Source organism: Acomys russatus, chromosome 7 (assembly GCF_903995435.1).
Source record: "Acomys russatus chromosome 7, mAcoRus1.1, whole genome shotgun sequence".
Lineage (NCBI taxonomy): Eukaryota > Metazoa > Chordata > Mammalia > Rodentia > Muridae > Acomys > Acomys russatus.
The window spans coordinates 65,829,355-65,842,244 of NC_067143.1; the positions used below are offsets into that span (position 1 = coordinate 65,829,355).

A 12,890-nucleotide genomic window follows, 5' to 3' on the forward strand; every position below is an offset into this window, starting at 1 on the left:
AGTCGTCTACGAGCCTTGGACACAATAAAGCTGTGTGCTGTTTGTATTCTAACTCACCTGCAGATTTACATGCTAACCATCCTAGTCACACCCCAGTGTCTTCTGCATGTGAGCAGTGAGGTGCTGCTTGTTCTTTGAGACGTCTCATTCTTCTGTCTCCACCTCCCAAGGACTAGCACGTCATGCCCAGCTACATCTATAATTTAAAAGGTTTTTTTTCCCCCAGCTGGGCAGTGATGGCGCATGCCTTACATCCCAGCACTCTCTCTGTGAATTTAAGGGCAGCCTTGATCTATAGAGCGAGTTCATGGGCAGCCAAGGCTACACAGAGAAACCTTGTGTGAAAACAAAACAAAGAAAAGAAAAAATTTCATTACATTTATTTAGAGTGTGTTTGAGCCTGTGAATGTGTGTGGGAGTTGGTTCTCTCTTACCACGTGGGTCCTCCTATCTGGAATTCTCATGAACAAAAGAAAACACAAGCTAAAAACGCCCACACAATGTGTTTGCCATGTTTTTTGGTGGGCATTTTGGCACATACCTGTAACCCTATTACTTAAGTAGGCTGCAGTGAAAAGATGGCTCAGTCTGAAGATGAGACCAGCCTAAGCAACATGGTGAGAATCATGTCAGTAACAAGACAGACAAAAGAAATTGGCAGTAGTAGCCATTTAAATAAAAGTTCCAGAAAGGTACTGTTTTCTTGTTTGTTTGTTACTGGATTTCCAATATTGAAACCATCTGGTGCTCAGTAAACACTTCATCCATGACTTAGAAATAAAAACACTTTCAGCCAGGAATGATGGTACAGGCCTTTAATTCAGCACTTGGGATGCAGAGACTGATATACTTTTGTGAGTTCAAGGCAGCCTGGTCTACATAGCAATTTCCAGAACTGCCAAGACTGAGAGACCCAGTTTGGAAACAAACAATAACCACTTTCAAGTCACTCCATCATTTCAATCAAGTGGAATTTTAGTTTTTTAACTCTTCACTAGACTTTTATTTTATAGCACTAAGCCATTACGAACTATTTCAATACAAATACTCATTTTAGACCTTTTGGTTATATTAGTTATTTCAAAAAAATTAAAATTGGCCCCAAAATGCTATGCCTTAAAGATTTTAACCAAAGAAAAAAATTGAAAGAGGAAAACCCTTATCAAAACTTCAGTAGGGGAAATATGCTCTTGTAAAATTCAAATATTAGCAACAGTACACTGTGAGCTATTAAAGGTAGAACCTGAATTCTAGCCTTACTGTACTGTTTCAAATTACCCTGATTCCAAAGGAAAGGCAGAAAAGCCCACCAATCTTAAGGTAATTCATCTTAAACAGCATTTTTCCTTGTCAGTTTCATTATATATTTTCCTAGTTTTTGTTTGCTTTTGTTTTGTTTTTTCGAGACAGGGTTTCATCGTGTAGTCCCGGCTGTCCTGGAATTAGTAGACCAGGTTGGCTTTGAACTCAAGAGATCTGCCTGCCTCTGCTATGAGACACCACACCTGACTCTTTTGCCCTTTTTTTTTTCAAGTCATACGAATGGGATTTTTCACTACAATAATTTCAGATATCTCTGTAATTTTATTAAAACCACAAAGGTATAAGGATACCCAGTGATCTTTGTATCTTTCATTTAAACCAAGAAGATAAAAGTAGTTACTGACACTAAGGTTAGTGCAGCTTCTGGGTCAAGCTGTGCACTTGCTTTAAGCAGCTACTGACCTTGACACCCAGTCGCTGGGAATGCCATGTGCAGCGTAGACAGTAAATTGGAGGTGCTCTGCTGCGGTCCACGCTTCCTTGACGCTCCTGCTACTTTGGGGACAGTCTGCAGAACTCACACTATGGTTTGCGTGGAGCCTGAGAAGATCATGGATTGCTGCCGTTAAGTGCTCCATGCTTGCTTGAGCAGGACTCTCAGGACGCAGTGAGCCTACATTGAAACAAGCTCTTAATTCTCTGAAGAGGCAGAAATTGTTGCCAAAATGTAAAGAATTTAAAGACATACCCCTATTTGAGTCCTTGCTAGTATCTCCTCCAGATAATGAAGTCACCTGTGTACACATGTATTAATTAGTCAGAAATTGACCACAATTTAATATAAAATGTTTACTTTTCTTCCTTTTTTGAGACAGGATCTTGTGTAGCCCAGGCTGGTCTCAAACTTGGAAAACTTCTGATCCACATAAAAAATGATGGGACTACAGGAGTTTATCACCATGCTGGGTCTTTGCTTTTGTTTTGAATAACCTCTCTTTTGATACATTTCTTTAAATGTCAAAGAAACCCTTCTCAGAAGAAATCTGCCAACTTGTCTGAAAAAAAAATTAATAAAATAGTAAGCAAAGAAATGAAGGGCTATAAAATGCCTCAATCAGTAAAATAACTGCCAAGAAGGCATGAGGTAGAATTCTGTGCACCTAGGTAAAAGCTGGTCTATCCTGACTGCACAGGAGAGGGAGAGGGTATGAGGCAGAATGTGGATTGTGGTAGACCCTGGAGCTCCCGGGCTAGTTTAGCTAAGCTGAGGAGCATTAGATTCTACAAGAGACCCTGTCTCAAAAGGAGTGGAGGGCAGCTAACATCTGATGTTGAATTCCAGCCTCCACATGGACATTTACCCACCCCAACACATATCCATATACCCACATGAATATGTGCACCCACATAAGCATACACACAAATGCACAATAATAACAACCAAGTAAAAAGTGAAAAATAAACCTAAGTAAACATATAAGTTTTTTTTCTGAGTCAGGATCTCACTACTATGAAGCCTTGAACTCAAGTGATCTGCTTGCTTCTGCCTCTCAAGGGCTGGGATTAAAGATGTGTGCCGTCATGCCTGACAACAAATGATTTTTAGTAAGAAAATTAAGGCAAGCTGGAGTGGGAGTTCATGGCTGTAATTACAGCACCTGGGAACCTGAGGAAGAAGGAATACAGCAAGTTCAAGACCAGCCTGGCCAGAGTGAGACCCTGACTCAAAATAAGAAACAAAGTCATACATGCTACAGTCCCAGCGCCTCTGAAGTAAGAACAGACAGGAGCTCATGACTCCCTTAGCAAAAGCACAGTAAGATGAAGACCAGCTTGGAAAGCAGGAGACCCTGTCTCAAGAAGACAAACAAATCAGAGCACCTAAAACTTACTATAGAAGCTGGGCGTGGTGGGAGGCAGAGGCAGGCAGATCACTGTGATCGAGGCCAGCCTGGTCTACAAAGTGAGTCTAGGACAGCCAAGGCCGTTCTTTTTACTCCTTTATTGGATGAAGGAGCAGTAAAGTGTAGTTGATATGGGAGTTTACCTTAAATAATTATATCTAATAATTTCCTTCAGTCACCAAATGGTAGTAGAGTTTAGACTTCTTTAGGAATGTTACTCTCATGCTAGTAAAAAATACTGTACTGTTAAAAATTATTTAATTCATTTAAAATGAAAGGACTGATTTTGTTCTTTTCTATAGTAAGTGGTTTTTTGGTTTTTTTGTTGTTGTTGTTTTTTTGTTTTGTTTTCGAGACAGGGTTTCGAGACAATATTTTGTCTACCAAGAGGCGAGCACCCTGGGTAAGTGACGGGCAGCGGCCGTTAGGTCGACGCCAACACTCACATCAGCGCGTTTGCTCCTCGGCAGGTTAGCTGCTCGCTTTAGCCTCTTCACCGCTTCTGTGATGGCGGGGGTTTCCACTCCATCTAAAGCACTACAGATTTTCCTTACAGCTTTAATCACTTGATCGACAGCCCGGTGCTGGTTCTTAAAAATAAAAAGTAAAATAAAAATAGCTAGGCACAATATAGGACCCATGTCAAAGATGAAGTTAGAAGCTAGATATTTCAGACAATTCTAAGCTTGACTTTCGAATTCTATGGAAAAAGAAATGAAATGAGATACCTTCTCAGTTACATGGCACACTGAGAGATGTACTAAAGCAAGACATGTTTAGTTTTTACCTTGTCACAATTATTCATATGCAAATGCTATTAATTTCATATTAGAATAAAAAGAAAAGACAACAAATTAGGAACAGATTACTAAATCATTTGTTAAAAACAGATTTTTACATATATACATCCAGGCAAAACACTCATACATGTAAAATAAAATAAACCTAAAAAGTAAGCAAAACTATATTTATCTTTTAAATTCTCACTTGGAAGTAATTTCCATGTTGAAAATAACTCTCAGCTGGGCGTAGTGGTGCACGCCTTTAATCCCAGCACTTGGGAGGCAGAGGCAGGTGGATCGCTGTGAGTTCAAGGCCAGCCTGGTCTACAGAGTGAGTCCAGGACAGCCAAGGCTACACAGAGAAACCTTGCCTCAAAAAAACAAAACAAAACAAAACAAGAAAATAATACTCTTTTCTGCAACAAACAAACAAACAAACAAACAAACAAACAAAAAATCAAACCCTGGTGTTAAAAGGCAAACTCTAACAAACCAAACCAAACAGATAATCCTTGAAGGGCTTAAGAAGAGATGGTGCTCAGTGGTTAAGAGCCATTGCTGTAGCAGACGATTTCTATGAGTTCAAGGCTAGCCTGGTATAGGTAACAAGTTCCAGGATAGTCAGAGCCACATAGAGACCCTGCCTAAACAGATAAAACAAAAAACAAATTAACCAACCAAAGTCTGGTTTGACCTCAGTGTCCATACGGGCAGCTCATGTATGTCACTACACTATGGCCAACTGGAGCAGGCACCCAAATGCACCAAAAGATCACTGACACAGAGCTTCTTCTCCACTTAGGCATTTTTATTTATTTTTATATTTAGTTTTGTGTATGTGTGTTGTGTCTCCATGTAAGTGAATGACACATGTGTAGGTATCAGCAGAGACCAGAGAGATCTCTTGGAGCTGGCAGGCAGTTGTGAGCTACCTAATGTAGTACTGGACACTTGCTGTGGTCTGACTAGGAATGGTCCCCATAGGCTCATGTATTTGAATGCTCAGTCACCGGGGAGTAGGACTGTTTGAAAGGAGTAGAAGGGGGTGCTGGAGAGATGGCTCAGATAAGAGCACTGTCTGGTCTTGCAAAGGTCCTGAGTTCAATTCCCAGCAACCACAGGTGGCTCACAACCACCTATAGTGAGATCTGGTGCCCTCTTCTGGTGTGCAGGAACACATGCAGGCAGAATACTATATATATAATAAATAAATCTAAAACAAAAACGAAAACTAAAACAGTAGGATTAGGAAGTGTGGTCTTGTTTGAGGAAATATGCTACTAGAGGTGATCTTTATTTTATAATTTCACGTATTACTTAACTTTTTTTTTAAGTGACGTCTTAGTACGCAACCCACATTGCTCTGAAACTCCCTATGTAACCCACGCTGACCTCAAATGTATAACTTCTCTACCTGTGTACTGCTAGGATTACAGTAGTGTACTAACCTGTCTTGCATGCATCATTACTCATTTTATAAATACACTGAAATATCACATTGCATATCATAACTGTATAATTATGTAAGATAGCTGTAAATTTTAGGGCTATAAGCTGGACACGGTACCATATACCTGCATTCCCAGCACTCTGGGAGGCAGAGACAGTTGGATTTTTGTGAGTTCAAGTCTAACGTGGTCTACAAAGTGAGTCCAGGCAGCCAAAGCTACACATAGAAATTCTGTCTTTTTTTTTTTTTTCTTTCTCTCTGTATAATAGCCCTGGCTGTCCTGTGTATACCAGGCTGACCTCAAACTCACAGAGATCCACCTGCCTTTGCCTCCTGAGTGCTGCGATTAGAAACCCTGACTTGAAAACCAAAAAACAACAACAAAAATAAAAATAAAAACTTAACCTTTTAGGCCTACAGAAATAGCTCAGTCAGTACAGTACACTGGCCTTGCAAGCATGAGAGTCCACATAAAGCTGGGCATAGAGGGGTATGACTGTAATCCCAGTGACGAGGAGACAGGTGAATCCCTGAGGCTACCTGGTCAGCCATTGTGGTGGTTTGAATGTTTATGGCCCCCACAGGTTAATATATTTCAATGTTGGGAGTCCTGATTGGTGGACTACTGGATTGAGAAGTCTGGTCTTGTTGGAGGAGGCGTGTCACTGGGGGTGGGCTTTGAGGTTCCAAAAGCCCACATCGGGCTGTCTGTCAGCAACTTGCAGAAAATGCTCCCCACCATGACGGCCATGGGCTCGCCCTCTAAACTGTAAGGCAGCCCCCAGTTAAGTATCTTCCTTTGTAAGCTGCTTTGGTCAAGGTTTCTTTACAGCAATATGGCAGTAACTAAGACAGCCATACTAGCCTACTTGGTAACTCCAGACCTGGCTCCAAGGAAAGGTGGATGGCATGCTGAAGAATCGGCACGTACACACGAATCTGTGCGCACAGATACACACCCACAAACTAGAGCTTTAAAACCCTCAACAAGAGAGGCATTCATATATCCCCTTTCCTTCTGAGACAGGGCTTGATATATTCCTAGGCTGACCTCAACTTCATAAGCTCAAGGGATCTTCTCTCTCCCTCCCTAGTAACTGTAACTGTGCATGCCCTGCAGCTGAAAGATTCATAAAACATCCACGCTACACTTTTATGCCAAATACTATGAAAGGCTGCAGCTCAGCACGGCATCCCCTTAGTATTTGTGTTCTTGAAGCCTGGCTCTCATAAGCCGCACGTGCCCCTTTCACCTTCAAGTGCAAGGGAAGCCATCTCATCTTTTTTTTTTTTAAGATGGAGAAGTTTATTAAATGAAATTGGGGAGAGAAGGAAAGGGGAAAGGGATATGCCGGAGAGAAACAGCTCCAGGAGATCCACCCACTATTTTAAATGAACTAATTAATTTTTAATAGTACAGTATTTTTTTTTTTACTAACATGAGAGTAACATTCCTAAAGAAATCTAAGTTCTATTACCATTTAGTGACTGAAGGAATTATATATAATTATTTAGGGTAAACTCCCGTATCAACTACACTTCCTGATCTATTTGTAAAACTTTTCCCAAGAGAAAGTAAATCATTAATGCGTATACAAACTATATATGAATCTTTATGCCAACATTACTCACGATAACCAAAGGCTATCAACTTATGTCCGAATATATATTATTGGATGTATGGACAAACAAAATGTGCTACAATGGACTAGTATGCAATAAAAAGGAAGCATTAGTGGGGCTAGGGAGGCGGCTCAGTTGGTAAAGCCTGTTAAGCACGAGAACCTGAGGTTGGACCTTCAGCGCCATGTAAAGGGCTGGGGGCAGGGCTGTAGAGATGGCTCAGGGGCTAAGCAAGTGTCCTGCTCTTGCAAAGGACCTGAGCCTGACTCCTAGCGCTCATGTGAAGTGGCTCCCACCAGTTCCAGGAGATCCACCCACGCTAATTAAGTACTTACACCACACAACACACCACAGAAAGCAAAAAAAAAAAAAAAAATTGTTATTGTTGTTAAGGTACAAACTACCAATAAATACTACAGTAAGTAAAAGGGTTTGGTACTTGAAAAGCAAAACAGGCATAGGAAAAATATCACTACAATTCATTTACAAGAAATGTGCAGAGGAGGAAATCATGATAGAGACAGGAACTAGCTCAGCGATTATGAGGCTAGAGCTGGAAGGAGGTGTGTGTAAAGTAAAGTAGTGTGTGAAATGCTCTTAAACAGGACTGGGGTAGTAGAACTCTGTGAATTTGGCAACTCTCTGAATGATGGCAAATGCCTATAATGGCCGCACTTAGGAGCTACGGGTAGGAAGATGAGGAACTCAAGGCCAGCCTTAACACCATTGCAAGTTCAAGGTCAGGCTGAGCTGAATGAGACCCCATCTCAAACTATCACAGGGGAAAATAAAGTAAATTATACTTAAAAAAAAAGAAAAGAAAAGAACTATCCTTAAGGTGGGCATGATATATTATGAGTGTGAACCTATAATCCTAGCACTTGAGAAGGCGGAGGCTGGAAAATCCTAAGTTGTATGGCCTAAACTACACAGCAAGTTTGAGGCCAGCCTGGGCTAAATAGCAAGACATTGCCTTAAAGTAAACAAATAACACTTCAAACTTTAAAAGGGAGAGTAAATGACAGAGCTGATATTTGAGAGAAGGTGGTCAGTGCAGAGCACCCTGACAACATTTAAACATTTACCTTAAGAAATGGAAAGCCAAGCAAGTACCTGAGGGAAGAGCACCAGAGAACACAAGCACAGTTCCCTGCTGGGGAGCAACTTGGTACATTCTAAACCAGAGCTAGGTCTCAGGACACAGTCCTACAATAGAGGAAGCAAGGAGGGAGACTCACAAGTTCAAGGCCAGCCCAGGCTAAATAGTAAGTTCAAACTAGCTTAAGAGCTCACATTGCTTTATAGCTTAAATTTTGTATTTTCTCTAAAAGTTATTATTATTATTTTTAGATAAGATCTCTTTATTATATAGCCCTGGAACTCATTATGTAGACCAGGTTGGCCTCAAACTCACAGAGATCCCATCTGCCTCTGCCTCGCAAGTGCTAGAATTAAAGATGTGTGCCACTACAGCCAGTTCTAAAAGTCCACTTTTGGCTGGTTTTTTGTTTTGTTTTATTTGTTTCTTATTTGACGTCTACATTCTGTTCTTATTTTCACTTTAAAATTTTTTTACTTCAAGTAAACTGTTCCTTTGGAATAATTTTAGAATCACAGGAAGATACAAAACTAGTAGAGCGAGTTCCCACATAAAGCAGTCCAGCAGCTGGCATAACTGTGACACCTGAAGCAGCAGCACACTATCAAATGAACTCTAGACTTGCTCAGCGGCAGTACCAGTGTTTCTACTGACTCCCTGTCCTGCTCTGTTTCAGGACACTTCACTATATTTAGTGAACTAGTTTAGATTTATTTTCTGGCGTATAAGATGAGCCCAACTTTAACTTTTCCAGTTAAAAGACAGAGCTTGGAATACACTCGCTATATAAGACATCTCTTCCAACACACACCTGTGCAGCAGACTCGGGCAGAAGTATGTGGACCTCTTATGATTTTGAGGCCAATCTAGTCCACTTAGTAAATTCCAGTCCGGCCAACGCTACATACTATGACCCTTTCTCAAAACAAAACAAAACAAAACCCACTAAAATAAATAAACAAATCTTTTTTTAAAAAGCAGGTATATACAAATCTACAGAAAGATTGAGAAAAACAAACAAACAAACAAACAAACAAACAAACCCAAAAAAGGAGAAGCACTACCAGACTGGGATTATGTGCATGCCGGATGACCTGAAGCACAGTTTCATTTAAATGCTAGCAACGGGCCAGTAGGATTGGCTTAGCAGGCAGAGGCACTTGCCCCCAAGGCTGGTAAGCTGAGTTTGGTCGCAGGATCCACAAAACTAAAGGGGAAAAGTGACTCCTTCAAGCTGTACTCTGACCTCCACGTGCATGTTTACAGACATATCCATGTCCACTTACAGACACAGCAAATAAAATATGTATATTTTTGGAAGAAGTGCTAGCAATGAGGGCATAGATGGAGTGCGTCCCTAAAAACCGGAAAAAAAGAGAAGCAGCAAAACCATGTACTTTCAGTTTTGCTGCCAGGAGATAAGAAATGGCATGGCTGACACCGAATTACATGGCTCTCAAAATTATGTATGTATGTATGTATGTATGTATGTATGTATGTGGCAGGATATGTGTGCCTGGTACCCTAGAAGGCCAGAAGAGGCCATCAGATCCCTTAGAACTGGGATTACAGATAAATGTGAGCTGCCATGTGGGTGCTGCAGTAGAACCCAGGTCCTCTGGAAGAGCAGGCACTCTCTCAACTGCTGCGTTTACTCTTCTGTCCCTCCTGCCATGATTTTTCTTAGTAATTCAACTAGTCTTATAGCTGTAAGGTGACTTGGACCTCTTATACTAAAAGTCCAGGATCATATCAACTAGTCACTACCAACACAATCTCGAGATGAGACACTCAGTATTGCCATATGCTGATAGAAATGTACTATAGCAGAAAGGCTGGCAAGATGGCTCAGTGGGTAGAGGAGCTCAAGGCCAATCCTACAGATGACTTCAGTTTAATCTTAGGAAACCACATGGTGGAAGGAGAGCCAACTTCTGTAAGTTATCTCCTAGTGTGCTGTGACATGTGTTCCCTCTCTCTCTCTCTCTCTCTCTCAGCAATCTGTTCATTTTACATTTCTGACTTTCATGACTTGTTCTTTGTTAGTCAGTTATCTTTGCAGCACTCACAATGCTCATCTTTTACCTGAATTACTACGAAACTCCTTCCTTCTGAAACCAGTTCTGTCGCTGTGAGGTCTACATTACAGCCAATCTAACGTCACCCAGCCTGTGCTTGCCTAAAAACACCTAAGTGGCCAGAACCAGCCATGACGTAAGAGATCAGCCAACTCTTCTTATAAAGGATCAAATAATAAGGTTGGAGAGATGGCTCTTGGGTTAAGATAGCTTGTTGCTCTTGCAGAGTACCCAGGCTTGACTCCCAGCACCCACATGGTGACTCACAGCTGTTTTCTAAGTCCCAGGGGATCTGGAGTCTTCTTCTGATGGCACCAGGCATGCACGTGGCACACATACACGTAGGCAAAACACCCAAAGACATAAAATAAATGTAATTTTTTTAAAGTTTTGGAATTACAGAAAATAAAGTCTATATTCTAACTACTCAACTCTAATATTAGAATATAAAATGAAAATGACAAAAACAACGTGAGCAAATCGGTTTGATGGGCTAAAAATTTTCATTTATGAGCTATAAGGTCTTAGGTCTGGCCATGTCTAATGTTACATCCTCACTTTTAAAAATATTGTATTTTTTACTCATATGGGTATTTTGCTTGCATATCCATCTGTGTATTATTGGCATGCCTGGTGCCTGAGAAGGCCAGGAAAGGGTTTGCGGTACCCTGAGACTGGAGTCACAGGTGGCTGTGAGCCCCTGTGTGAGTGATGGAATCACATCTAGGCCCTATGGAAAACTAGCCAGTACTCTTAGCCAGTGGGCCCTCTCTCCAGTGGCCTCCTGCCACTTGTTTCATTCCACACTGACATACTACTGTAGAACTGCTTACTTCCGTGTATCATGTACGTACACTTCTGTTTACAGGCCCTTCTCAACATTTTTCTGGCTAATTTAAGCTGTTAAAAATTAGCCAGACAGTTCGCATGAGCCACCAACACAGTTCATCTGGGTCTGACTGCTTTCCTGAGTCAGGAATTGAGAAGTTGTTAGCTCCTGCTTCTCTTCTGACTTTATATGCTGGAGCCGAAGTATGCTTTAAAGTCTAATGCTTTGAGCTTCTTTACTCTTTCTAAAGCTCTCCTCACCTGTCACCCACTGCTGTGAATAACACCAAGAATATAGTCCTAAAACATTTAATCTAATTTCAAAACTAGTATTTCAGAGAAAAGAGAACAAAATCTTTAAGTTCTTATGCCAAAACTTACTTCCATTCGAAGAGCCAGTTCCACTTGGTTGTGATAGGAATCTAAGAGTTCTTCAACAGGGTGTCTGAAATGAAAAACAGGTGTCGGGGCTGAAGACTATCTTAGACATAAGTAGTTGTTTTGATCACAGACAATAAATATATTCGCAAGCAAAACAAAGTTTGAAAACCGGCAGTAAGTGCTTTAGATGCTATACCTTGTCATGACTTCTTTATAAGGTTTTTCTATTTGATACAAGTATTTGCTTAAATCCACAGGTGCGTCATCATCTTCTGCCTAAATAAATATACACACATTTAAGAACAATCTAGAAATCTAGATGAAATCTTAAAAATAGAATAATTTTTGAGAACTGGAGATAAAATGCTATCAAAACTATTATTTATAATTGACTCAAAAAGTTAGTCAATATTAACAAAAAGTCATTTTCCTTCCTTCCTCCCCCCCCCCCCTCATTCTAGACAGGGTTTCTCTGTGTAGCCCTGGCTGTCCTGAACTTGCTTTGTAGACCAGGCTGGCCTCAAACTCACAGTGATCCTCCTGCTTCTGCCTCCTGAGTGCTGGGATTAGAGGTGTGCACCACTGCAACTGGCCCTTCTTCCCTTTCTTTTTCTGAGACAGGGTCTCCCTGTGTAGCCCTGGCTGTCCTGGAACTCACTCTGTAGACCAGGCTGGCCTTGAATTCAGAGATCTGTCTGCCTCTGCCTTCAGAGTGCCGGGGTTAAAGGCCTGTGCCACCACTGCCTGTTAAATTCATTTTCTTAATTGCTTTAAATGTTTCATTATGTGGGGCTAGAGAGATGGCTCAGAGGTCAAGCACACTTGTTGCTCTTGCAGCGGACCTGGATTTGGTTCCCAGCATCCACATGGTGGCTCACAACCATCTGTAATTCCAACTCCAACAGAACTAACCCCCAGTTCTGGCTTCCACGGACACCAGGCATGCATAAGATACACAGACATATACGCAGGTAGACACTCAAGCACATAAAACAAAAATAAATACATCTTTAAATGTTTCGTTATTTACTCTTGTGCGTATGTATACAACGGTGTGCGCATGTGCAGAGCCCAGAAGTCAATGGCGTTTATCTTCTATTGATCTCTAGCTTATTTTCTAAGACAGGACAGGCTCCCTCACTGAACTTGGAGCTAATCCTCTGGCTACCCTGGCTGGTCAGCCAGGCTGGAAGATCTGTCAGTCTTTTTCTCCCTAGTGCTGAGATTATGGAAATGCCCCGTCGTACCCAGCTTTTTACATGTACCGGGGCTCCAAACTCAAGTCCTTAAGTCCTTTATCCACTGAGCTGGCTCTGCAATGCCCCTTTTAGTTTTAAAGAAAGAGTCTCACGTAACTCAGACTGGCTTTGAACTCATGACTCTTCTGTCTTTTTGCTGGGATTTCAGAAGCGTACCACTTCCCACATCTGAACAAAACTTCTAATTTTAAAAATTCTGTTTTAACTGAATGGATGTTTTGCC

The 12,890-nt window shown here is 41.2% G+C and overlaps 1 protein-coding gene across 1 annotated transcript in view; it reads right to left on the reverse strand.

Annotated features, from left to right (window-relative positions):
* Positions 1–12,890, reverse strand: part of Pik3c2a (phosphatidylinositol-4-phosphate 3-kinase catalytic subunit type 2 alpha) — a 91,476-nt gene that overhangs the window by 32,032 nt on the left and 46,554 nt on the right. The window contains exons 7-11 of the mRNA XM_051149271.1: positions 11,605–11,684; positions 11,409–11,472; positions 3,614–3,757; positions 2,012–2,057; positions 1,726–1,936 (exon numbers count right to left, since the gene is read on the reverse strand). Coding sequence (XP_051005228.1) covers positions 1,726–1,936; positions 2,012–2,057; positions 3,614–3,757; positions 11,409–11,472; positions 11,605–11,684 — 545 coding nt within the window. The remainder of the gene's footprint in view (positions 1–1,725; positions 1,937–2,011; positions 2,058–3,613; positions 3,758–11,408; positions 11,473–11,604; positions 11,685–12,890) is intronic.